This window comes from Moschus berezovskii, chromosome 4, assembly GCF_049115385.1.
Source record: "Moschus berezovskii isolate FMDL1 chromosome 4, NW_MosBer_1.0, whole genome shotgun sequence".
Lineage (NCBI taxonomy): Eukaryota > Metazoa > Chordata > Mammalia > Artiodactyla > Moschidae > Moschus > Moschus berezovskii.
In genome coordinates, this window is record NC_142463.1 from 112,629,009 (window position 1) to 112,641,201 (window position 12,193).

Here is a 12,193-nt window from a genome sequence, read left to right on the forward strand (position 1 = left end):
CAGAAAAGTATTGGCACCCAGGAAAAAAAAGGGATCAAAATATTTCTAATAGACATAAAGCTATTAGGATGTGGAAGACAAAATATGTCACTAAGTGAAACAGAGCTCACCTTTGCTGAGCAAGGAAGCCAAGAGAGCCAGTAGATCCCAAGGGACTTATGGCTGCCCAGCTTCTTGTATATGAGTTTGCACTATCCCTCCGCCTTATGAACAGAAGCTAGAGGGCTGGGATGGGAGTGGGGAGCCTTGGAATGATAAATATTTTTGTATCTTTTGCAGACTGGCTGAGTATCGATATGCCATACTATGCCTATGAAGGAGACGAGGTGGTGGTGCGGTGGTGCTCTGGCAGAGACAATAATAAAATAAAGAGACTGATGTTCTACAAAGATGGAGCTTGGCTACCCTCTTATTATAACACCTATATCATTTCAAATGCAGGACCCAGTGACAGCGACCCCTATTATTGTAAGGCAAAAAGGAGAGTGCTCTTATTTATAGATGGCACAGAACAAACAAGATCTGTATGGTTCACTGTCTGAGGTGAGGGTCTCACTGTTTAAGTGGATAAGACTGGGAAGGAGTAGGGCCTGTGTGGAAGGAGCAGGGTGCAGAGCAGAGAAGACCACCCAGGAAGGGAGAAATGTTGGGTGGCTGCATGTCCTGGAGTCTGGGCCTGTTTCCTGCTCACTGGGGCTGAAAAGGCACTTCTCTACAGGAACTCTATACCTCACTGACTGGTGGCCTCTGTTTAATTCTTCCCTCCAGAGCTGTTTCCAGCACCTCAACTGACAACCAGAACCTTGCAACCCACTGAAGGAGCCTCAGTAACCCTGTCCTGTGGTACCCAGCTCCCAGCAGACAGATCAGAGACCCAACTTCACTACTCCTTCTACAGGGGTGGCTACACCCTGAGGTCAGACTGGGACTCACCAGAGTTTTGGATCTCAGCAATATGGAAAGAAGACTCAGGATATTACTGGTGTGAGGCAACGACAGTATCTCACAGTGTCTCAAAGCAGAGTCACCAGTCCTATATACAAGTGCAAAGTGAGCATTGGTACTGGGCTGCTAGGTTGGGTGGGCAGAGAACTGTAGTTCCCATTCAGACCTGTGTTCTTCATTTCAACTATGCTGCCTCTATGCCTGTGGTTGGGGGGCTACAATGACCCAATCAGGCTCTGCTTTATTAACTGCTACCATGGCATCGTTTCCCAATAGTTTTGTTCTCCCTACCAGAAAAAAAAATAGTAATAATAGGATTTCCCTGGTGGTCCAGCAGTTAAGACTCCATGATCCCAATGCAGGGGGCCCAGGTTCAATCCCTGGTCAGAGAACTAGATCCCATGGAAAGTGGAAGTGTTAGTCGATCAGTCGTGTCCAACTCTTTGTGACCCCATAAACTGTATCCCACTTGGCTCCTCTGTCCATGGAATTCTCCAGGCAAGAATACTGGAGTGGGTTGCCATTCCCTTCTCCAGGGGATCTTCCTGACTCAGGGATCAAACTCAGGTCTTCTGCATTGGAGGTAGATACTTTATCATCTGAGCCACCCCACAACTAAAAGATCTCACAAGCTGCAACAAGATCTAGTGCAGCCAAATAAATAAATTTAAAATACATATTTATAATTTACATATGTATTTTTAAATAGTTTAAAAAATAATTTTTTTAAAAAAAGTAAAGAAGTAGTTTAAAAAAACAATAATAATCTCTCTGGAGCATTTATGTATGCTTATCACTGAGGAATGCTCAGTGAACCAAGAGATAAATCATGGTCTCTGTCTGCAGAGAATGACCCCCCCAACTAGGAAGCACATTTAAGCCAGCTAGAGCAATGAAGGAACAAAGTGATGATGGTGCTAATGATGATGTGAGAAATATCAATAAGAATCCTCAGCATTTATTAAAAGTTTACTAAATGTTAACCTGAAACCAAGCAGTTATATTCAATTCAGAACCCCTCTGATGCTCAGAAATATTTGCAGAGGGGAAGACTTGTAGAAAATTTATCAAGTACTAGGAAGGCACTGATCAGAGGAGTTTTACATTTAGTCCTCAGAGTAACCCTGTGAAGTAGGTGAACATTATCTGTAAAGTGGATATTATGCCATCCTCACTTTACACTTGAGGAACTGAAAGCACAGAGCTATTTGGTAGCCTGCCCCAAGGGATCCCAGCAAAAAAGCGGCACAGCTGGAATCTGAACCCAGGCACTCTGGTATCAGTTACATTTCTTATCACAACCACATCAGTGGAGAGTACTACCAGTAACAGCCACCATTTGCTGGACATCTGCAGTGTAACAGGTTCTTTGCACATGAATGCTCTTTCATCTTCATGAGAACGCTATGAAGTTGGTATGATTATCCACACTTTACCTTTGAGAAAACTGAGGACCAGAGAGATTAACTAATCTATGAAGATCATGCAATGAATAAGCAGTGGAAGTGGGTGGAGACTCCCCTGTCAGTCCCCTTCCCATCACTCCTGCTGTCCTGAGTTTATCTGGAGATCAGGAAGGAGCAAGATCACTAAGGGCTGTGGTCATTAGGAAAGGTTAATGAGTGTGGAGGAAGTCAAGTTGAAATTTTTAGAGCATTCAGGAGCGGGATGATCCTGCCTGAGGGCCCTCAGCATGTACCCTCCCTGATAAAAAAAAAAAAATACTTCTCTGCCTAAACATCCCACCAGCTCCGCCTGCCATAATGCGCAGCTGGTGGTACCAGCCTCCACTCCAGGCCCTCACCCTTCGTCCTGTGTTCACACAGGAATCCCTGTGTCTGGAGCGCTCCTGGAGACACAGCCCCAGAGGGACCAGGTGGTTGAAGGACAGACGCTGGTCCTTGTCTGCTCTGTGGCCAAAGGCACAGGGAAAACCAGGATTCTCTTGGCACAGAGAGGACACAAGAGAGAGTCTGGGGCAGAAGAGTCAGCGCTCCCAGAGAGCAGAGCTGTAGATCCCCGTTATCCGGGAGAGCCACGCCGGGTGCTACTCCTGCACAGCTGACAACGGCTACGGCCTCATCCAGAGCGAGGCAGTGAACGTCACTGTGAGAAGTAAGTAGCTAATTCTAATTAGCCGGAGAGTCCCAACTGCAACTGGTTTCCTTCTGTGACAGTGAGGATGTTCCAAGGATAAGAATCAGGGCTGTGAAGAGGTTCAGTTCAGTTCAGTTGCTCAGTCGTGTCAGACTCTCTGGGACCCCATGAATCACAGCACACCAGGCCTCCCTGTCCATCACCAACTCCCGGAGTTCACTCAAACTCATGTCCATCGAGTCGGTGATGCCATCCAGCCGTCTCATTCTCTGTCGTCCCCTTCTCCTCCCGCCCCCAATCCCTCCCAGCATCAGATTCTTTCCCAGTGAGTCAACTCGTCGCATGAGGTGGCCAAAGTATTGGAGTTTCAGCTTTAGCATCAGTCCTTCCAGTGAACACCCAGGATTGATCTCCTTTAGATTTAGGAAGCCATTAACATGCTAGGATTGCTATTGCAACGGTGGTGGCAGCGGTAGCAGTGACAACAGGGGCAGAAGAGCCGAAGGACAATGTCAAGGGGAGACAGGAAGCAGGCCATGACGCCCGGTCAGGTGTATGGTCTCCAGAATTCCCCCCCGGAAACTGTCAAAGCTCCATAGGGCACCGTCTCTGCAGCGTCAGATCTGAAGGTGCGATAGTGGGAAGAAACCCCAGGGCTTGAGAGGTGCTGTGTGGCTACCGTGAGAATAGACAGCGTGGGTTATGTCTGTGCCCGCTCGAGAGACCCTCTCCGATGAACCGCCCTTTATCAGTTCCAGTGTCACGTCCTGTGCTCACCTTCAGTGTTCCTGGGGCCCAGGCCTTGACTGGGGACGTGGTGGAGCTTCGCTGTGAGGACAAGAGAGCATCTGCCTCCATGCGGTAGCGGTTTTATGATGACAATTTCCCCTGGGGAACACTTCGGCGCCTTTGAAGGAGGAGGTTCTGTCAAGCGCGCTGTGGCCGCAAGGCATCCTGGGACCTCCGCTTGCTAGGCTGACAGCAGCCTGGGGGCGCAGCGACGAGGCGGTGCTCCGCGCCGCAGGAAGCCTGCTGCCGGAGCGCTCGTTGCCGTTGTGCCGAATAATGGCTTGTGTGTACTTTCCATGGGTTTTCCTCTCCCCCGAGGAATCGGAGTTCGACAAAAGAAGCTGTCAGCTCTCCCTGTCTCTCCCTCTCGCGGGGCTGAGCAGCAGCATCACTGGCCTTCCGGTTTCCCTTTCCGGTACATCCTCAGGTAGGTGTGAAGCAGATACTGCACTAGGATCAAGTCAGCCCTGGGAGTGGGTAAGTGAGGCCTGGAGAGAGGAGCCAAAGATGACTGCACAGTCAGAGCTCTCAGCGAGCAACGAGCTGCAACCGAACCCTGTCAACACTTAAGGAAACAGCCAAAACCCATGAACAACCCAGATTCTAGGATTCAAAACTTTACCAGGATTATCTCATTTACTCTCCATTGACAACTCTCATTTCACTAATGAGGAAAATATATCTAGCATAAGTAACTTACCCACCGTCACACAGCGAATAGGTGTAGGTGCAAAGATGAAACTCTAGGCAAGAACTACAGAACTAAAAAACTGCTCCTTACCACTATTTTAAAATGTATATATAATATTTTTCCCTTTAATTTATTGTTGTGGAGAAGTGTCTTAATAAGTTTCTTAATATGCAATAATCATTGAATTCCTGCTATAAACCCCTCTCAGTCATTATATAGAAGCTACGTACAACGTTCAACTTAATATTTATTTCAAATGTTTGCATCTTTATTTATGAGTTTTCTTTTTTGAACTAATTTTCGTTTCAGGGATAGGTTTGCCTCATAAGAATGTTTTCAGAGGTTTTCCATATTTTCTATGCTCTGCAACAGTTTAAAACCATATTGAAATTATCTATTTGCAAAGTCTTTGAAACTAACCCAAACAACATTCTGAGCTTCCTAAATCCTTACCTCCACTGTCAAATCTTTTTTATTAGTCTTCAAATTTTCTATTCCTCCTTAAAATAATCTGGACGATTATATCTAAATTTATCACATAATGTTGTTCATAGTATGCTCATCTGATTTTGAAACAGGCTTTATATATGCATTTATGCTTTCTTCTCATTTCTAGTTTGTGTGATCTCTTTTTCTTAATCATATTTGCCATATGCTTGTCAATTTTATTGCTCTTTTTAAAGAACCAGGATTAGTTTTTTTATTCAAATATATTTGAGTTTTGGTTTTCTGACTCATTTGTTTCTCCTTCATTGTCAATATATCTTTCTTCCTTTTCAGTTTATGTGGTTCTTTAATTTCTTAAGCAAATGCTTATTCATTTTTCGTCTTTGTTTCTTAATAAATGAATTTAAAACTGTATAGTTTCTTCTAAGTACCACTTTGATCCCATCCTACAGATTTTGATGTATAATATTTTCATTTGTTTAATTTCCAAAGTATATAAAATTTGTGTTTCACTTAATTTTATAGCCTGAAACTTAATAATTTCTTATGAAGATATTTTTATCCCCTTTTATTAGTTTCTTTTTTAATTTTTATTGGCGTATAGTTGATATGCAATGTCATCTTAGTTCCAGGTGTACGGCAAAGTGAACCGGTTGTGCGTGCTAAGTCGCTTCAGTCGTGTCCGATTCTTTGCCACCCTATGGCCTGTAGCTCACCAGGCTCCTCTGTCCATGGGGATTCTCCAGGCAGTACCAGAATGGGTTGCTATTTCTTCCTCCAGGGCATCTTCCCGACCGAGGGATCGAACCCGTGTCCCTTGCATCTCCTGCATTGGAGGCAGGTTCTTTACCACTTTGCCACCTGGGAAGCCCCAACCAGTTATACATGTACATATATCCACTCTTTTTTAGATTATTTTCCCATATAGGTCATTACAGAGTATTGAGTCAAATTCCTTGTGCTATACAATAGATCTTATTAGTCACCTATTTTATATTTAGTAGTGTGTATATGTCAATCCCAATCTCTTCCAATTTATCCCTCCCTCACTTACCCCATGGTAACCATAAACTTGTTTTCTACATTTGTAACTCTATTTCTGTTTTGTAGATAAGTTCATTTATACACTTTTTAAGATTCTTATAAATTTCTTTTCTAAAAACTTACTACCCCTGTATTAAATTTTATCAAAGACTATGGCCTGTATCATTTGGGGATTTACTAATAATGTCTTTTGAAATAGCATTCAGTTAACATTTTTTCTAAATGCTATAAATGGAATTTGAAAAGAATGTGAATTTTCTATTTAGGATATGCAAAGGTCAGTTTTTATTTTTCTATTAAATTAAGCAAGTTGTTTGATGTATTCAGTCTCTATAGAGTCTTACATATATTTGCTCTTTTCAAGCTATTAATTTTTGAGAATCATATTCACATTATTACTTACAATTCTTAGAAACTTAACTTTTTATAGGGGCTTTGTCATGAACTTGATAATTGACTGTGTAAAATGGGGCATTTTTGTTTCAAATGACAGGAATCCCATACAAACAGGCTTGGGCCAGAAAAAAAAATAGTAAAGTTGGTGGGAGGAGTCAGGAATGGACATGGCTTAATGTGTGACTAGCAAAGGGTTCTGGCTCTGCCTCCCCTCTTTCCTCTGCATTTCTCCATTAACTTCTCAGACAGGCAGAGCTGACCACTGACATCTTCAGTCTTATATCCCTCCTTTCTGCTAGATATCCCAAAGAAAAGAGTTTAATTATTAAAAAAAATTTCTAATTAAAAAAAGAAATTTGGCTGAGCCACGTGATGTGCAGGATCTTAGTTACCTGACCAGAGACTGAGCCCACACCCCCTGTGGTGGAAGCACAGAATCTTAGCCACTGTGCTGTAAGGGAAATCCCTACATTTTTTTAAATTCAAGTGTAGCTGATTTACAATGTCATTTTAGTTTCAGGCATACAACAAAGTGATTCTGTTTTATATTCCTTTTAAGATTCTTTTCCCTTACAAGTTATTACAAAATATTGAGTAGAGTTCTCTGTGCTTTACAGGAGGCCTTTGTTGGTTATCTATTTTGTGTATAGTAGTGTAAATATGTTAATTCCCACCTCCTAATTTATCCCTCCACCACTTTCCCATTTGGTAACGTAAGTTTGTTTACTATGTCTGTGATTCTATTTCTGTTTTGTAGCTAAGTTCATTTGTAGCCTATTTTTTTAAGATTACATGTATAAGTGACATGATATGATATCTGTCTTTCTCTAACATTTCTTAGTATGATATTCTCTAAGTCCATCCATGTTGCTACAAATGACATTATTCCATCCTTTGTTATGGCTGAGTGATATTCCATGTGTATATGTACCACATCTTCTTTATCCATTCATCTGTCAATGGACATTAGGTTGCTTCCATGTCTTGGCTTTTGTAAATAATGCTGCAGTGAACATTGGTGGTCATGTACCTGAGAAAAGAGCCTCTTTAAACATTTCTCCAGTTTAGACACAGACTGGAAAACAGACTTATGGACCCGGGGCAGGGGCAGGTAAGAAGGAGAAGGTGAGACAAATGGAGAGAGTAGCAGGGAAACATATACACCGATGTATGTGAAATAGATAGCCGATGGGAATTTGCCATACGACTCAGGGAGCGCAAACTGGGGTTCTGTGACAACCTGGAGGGGTGGGGTAGGGTGAGAGGTAGGAGGCAGACTTAAGAGGGAGGGGCCATCTGTATACCTGTGGCTGGTCCATGTTGATGTATAGCAGAAACCAACACAATATTGTAATTATCCTTCAATTTAAATAAATTAAAAACAATTAGTTTAAGAAGCAAAAAATAAAACAACAACAAAAAACAAATAAATAGAGATTAACCAGTCCGCGTGATGTGTTCATCCTTTCCCTCTACAGAGAATATGGGCCTGTGACTGGTGAAGTCAGCAAAAGAGTAGAGCAAAAGAAAACTGAGTAACGCAATTGACCTATTCTAGGCCTTTCTTTATTCCAAGTCTGTGTCCATTTTTAGGAAAGACCTGATTCAGGACTCCTCCTTTTCTAAGATCTTTTTGAGCTCATAAAAATCAAGCCATAAGTCTCTATGTGCCTGCATTCCCTTGTTTTCAGAAAAAAAGGCCTTTTCCCAGGTGACTTTGAGTGGGGACCTAAGGTGGAGTGAGATGTTTTAGGAGATGGTAATGGCATGGGATAGAGCAAAGCTTGGTGATTCCTGATTTAGCAAATCCTCTGCCTCATACCATACACCACCACCACTATCAAACAACCTCTCTTAATGCTGGAAGCTGCCCTAAGAGGATATTTCTGAGTGTGCTCTGACCCCTTCTGTTCGCAGAATTTCCACCTAAAATACGCTTCATGAATGGTCCCCACCGTTGTGAAGGGCGAGTGGAGGTGGAAAAGGAAGGTCGCTGGGGCACCGTGTGTGATGACGGCTGGGACATGAAGGGTGTGGCCGTGGTGTGCCGGGAGCTGGGCTGTGGAGCAGCCAAGCACACACCTGCAGGCATGTTGTATCTGCCAGTGGCAGAAGAGACCCAGCCTGTATTTATTCAGGTAGCCCTGTGCAATGGAACAGAAGAAGCACTGGCTGAATGTGAGCAGGTTGAAACCTTTGACTGTGGGTATGATGAGGACGCAGGCGCAGTGTGTAAAGGTAGGTGATGGCGGGGCCTGGTGAATGGGAACCGGCTTACTCCACTTCAAGGCCCTTCTCTACGCTGCCTCCCACTCACCTTGCTAGTCACTGTTGCTCCTGCTGCCTTCAGAACCACTCACTCATTCTACATTAGCATGTGGTCAGGAAAACACCATTAGTTCATATTAGGCAGTCCAAAATTATAAAGGACTCTGCTACACATTCTGTTAGTAGCCTATATCTGCCACTGTGAAAGACAAGATATTGGCATTTTCGTGGCCATGAGTTTGTCTATAATGCCAGGAAAATAATTATGAAACCATAAAATTATACAGTTTGAGTGATTTTAATCGAGGTCACACTGCTTATATTGTTCTAATCAATATAGATTGATTAGAGCTGATGGGATTAGATTGTTCTATGCTCTAATCTAATCCCATCAGCTCTACTGTACTCTCTCCCTGAAATGCCTCTACTCGAAACAAATCCCCAAATAAGAGGAGTGCTTGGTAGGGAAGATGCAAGTGTTTTTCCTTCCCTGGATTCTAATGAGACAGGGAGTGGGGAATGCGAGGCATGTCAGAAAGACTCTGGGTCTTCAAGGAAACCAGGCCACAAATTGAGGGTGGAAGTGAAATAAAGTCCACTGCATTCCCAAAGATTCTATCGAGCCTGTGACTAGAGCAGAAGCCAGTGGGACTGCTACCTCAGACTCAGCCCCAGATCGTGTCTCTGGTGGAGCGCACCAACTTCCTGGGCATCGTTCCAGAGGTGGTAAGAAGAAGCTTTCAGAACCATTGAGCCGATGTCCAGTTTTAGGAATATCTAAAGGCTTGTGGCTTATTCAGGGAAATGAAATCAGCTTTGGAAACGGGAAAGGATCCAGGATTTGGTGTCAACTATACAGAGCTTGACTCACTGGAAAAGACTCTAATGCTGGGAGGGATTGGGGGCAGGAGGTGAAGGGGATGACAGAGAATGAGATGATTGGATGGCATCACCGACTCGATGGACATGAGTTTGAGTGAACTCCGGGAGTTGGTGATGGACAGGGAAGCCTGGCGTGCTGTGATTCATGGGGTCGCAGAGTCGAACACGACTGAGCGGCTGAACTGAACTGAACTGAACTGATACAGAGCTTGAGTCCTGCCTCCCCTACTTACCAGCCCTATAAGGATCAAACTTCTCTGAAGCTCATGATCTCTGTCAGAAAAGTGGAATAATACCTGGTCCAGTTACAGAGCTGGGACGAGATCAAACACTCATCATTCATAAAGATCTGTGGTGAAGAGCAAAATCTGGGAAGCAGTCTCCAGGGCCTGCTGCCGCTTGCTGATCTTGGGTGGTCTCCATGAACGGGGAGGTCTGGGACTCAGGGTTGACCCTCTTCCAGATCCTGGACCTCACCTCTCCAGGAAGCCCCCATGAGTTTGTCCGGACAAGCCCTTTTTGGCTCTTCCTCTCATTACCACCTGTTCCCTTTTCTCTACAGCATTCTAGCCTAGTTCTGTTTGAAGATATGGAGACTGGAGGCCCACAGACCTCAGAATATCTACGTTTTGACCTCCCAGCCTTGGGTGACCCAGTGGCTCTGGACAGACCTTAATGCTTTACCTGTGGCTCGCCTGACCCCTCAGTAGGATTCTAAATTTTGTTCTTCTGAGCCAAAGCATCACCTGTGCCTGCATCTGGGGCAAAACCCAGCTCCCAAAAAAGCTAAGCTCAGAAAATGTCTCCCTCTGTACTGACACCTTGGCCCAGTCCTGGCTTTTCCAGTCTCTTCCAGAACTGCCTGGGGATCCCAATACTGTCTCCTTGAGCAGATGTAGCAGCTCCTGGGATGAAACAAGCAAGGAACCAATTGAGGTGGGCCCTACATCTGGTACAAAATATGTGCATGTAAAACAGACAAAAGAAAATGTGGGTATTTGATTTTGTTTCCAAATAACTTGGGAAGAAAGTACCTCTTGTTTCTTTTTAAAGTATTTTTTAAATTACAAATATAAAACACATTATAGAAAGAATAGTATACAAAAAAGAAAAATCAGCCAAAATTTTAACACTCAGAAGTAACTGCTGTTAATATTCTGATAATTCTAAAATGTTTTATAAATATATATGAATGAATATGTATATTTTAGTTTATCTTACTGTAAGCTACATATTATTTTATACTGTTCATTAAATTTAAAGATACAATATTAAAAAGGAGAGACATTACTTTGCCAACTAACGTCCATCTAGTCAAGGCTATGGTTTTTCCCGTAGTCATCTATAGATGTGAGAGTTGGACTGTGAAGAAAGCTGAGTGCCAAAGAATTGATGCTTTTGAACTGTGGTGTTGGAGAAGACTCTTGAGAGTCCCTTGGACTGCAAGGAGATCCAACCAGTCCATTCTAAAGGAGATCAGTCCTGGGTGTTCATTGGAAAGATTGATGCTAAAGCTGAAACTCCAACACTTTGGCCACCTCATGCAAAGAGTTGACTCACTGGAAAAGACTCTGATGCTGGGAGGAAGGCAGGAGGAGAAGGGGATGACAGAGAATGAGATAGCTGGATGGCATCACTGACTCGATGGACATGAGTTGAGTGAACTCCAGGAGTTGGTGATGGACAGGGAGGCCTGGCGTGCTGTGATTCATGGGGTCGCAAAGAGTCGGACATGACTGAGCGACTGAACTGAACTGAACATTCAATTAACACTAATCTCCTGAGAGATTAGTTTTTGTGAAAACACACACACACATATATATTGTTTTCACAGAAAACTATATGTGTGTGTGGGTGTGTGTGGGTGTATTTTCACAAAAGCTAATCTCTCAAGAGAATATTGTCCTACCAGTTACTTAGAGATGCCCTTGCCCTTTTGAGAGTCTGAGGCTTTCTGCCAGCATTCAGTATATGTTCTGTGAGAATCATTCCACATGTAGAAACATTTTTGATGTAATGTGGGAGGAGGTGAGCTTCATGTTTGACTATTCCGCCATCTTGATCGGTCCTCTCAGGAAAGTCTTGATTCATGAGGTCTTTTGTTCTGCTAAGTATATTGATTAGATTAGAAAGGAAAAAGGCACATGCTCCATGAAGTAACGCATCCTATGAGTCCCCCAAACTTCAGTAATGCCTGAAAGTGAAAGTGTTAGTCACTCAGTCGTGTCTGACTCTTTGCGACCACATGGACTGTAGCCTGGGAGGCTCCTCTATCCATGGGATTCTCCAGGCAAGAACACTAGAGTTGGTTGCCTAGATCTCAAAAAATATTTGAGTGAGTGATTTCTTTTAGAAATTAATAACTAAATTTTTAATCTGAGTGGATATGGGAAGAAGAAAAATGAAAAGATATATTTCTTTGTCAACAGTTCTCCTTATAATGAATAATTATCACAGCTTTACCTGGTTGTGTTTACCTGTTATTAATATCCTGCTGAATTCCATTTGATAGTATCTTATGTAAGATTTTTGCATAGGTATTCATAATGAAGATTTGTCTGTAGTTTTTTACACTTTGAAAAGCTTGGATGAATGCTGTGTTGGTTTCGTATTATTTTGAAAGATTTCTTTCTC

General features: G+C 43.0%; 1 protein-coding gene and 1 pseudogene across 2 annotated transcripts; both read left to right on the forward strand.

The window, feature by feature from the left end:
- The first annotated feature begins 251 nt into the window (after positions 1-251).
- Positions 252-1,227, forward strand: LOC148778215 (Fc receptor-like protein 2; annotated as a pseudogene). The gene is made up of 2 exons (XR_016037143.1): positions 252-543; positions 769-1,227. The product of XR_016037143.1 is annotated as an Fc receptor-like protein 2 (transcript).
- A 1,406-nt stretch (positions 1,228-2,633) lies between these two features.
- LOC129540426 (CD5 antigen-like) lies at positions 2,634-11,692 on the forward strand. Its single transcript, XM_088835931.1, has 4 exons — positions 2,634-3,060; positions 3,795-4,258; positions 8,327-8,647; positions 10,122-11,692. The coding sequence occupies exons 2-4, from the start codon at positions 4,108-4,110 to the stop codon at positions 10,127-10,129; spliced, it is 480 nt and encodes a 159-aa protein (XP_088692057.1). The 5' UTR covers positions 2,634-3,060; positions 3,795-4,107; the 3' UTR covers positions 10,130-11,692.
- The last annotated feature ends 501 nt before the right edge of the window (positions 11,693-12,193 follow it).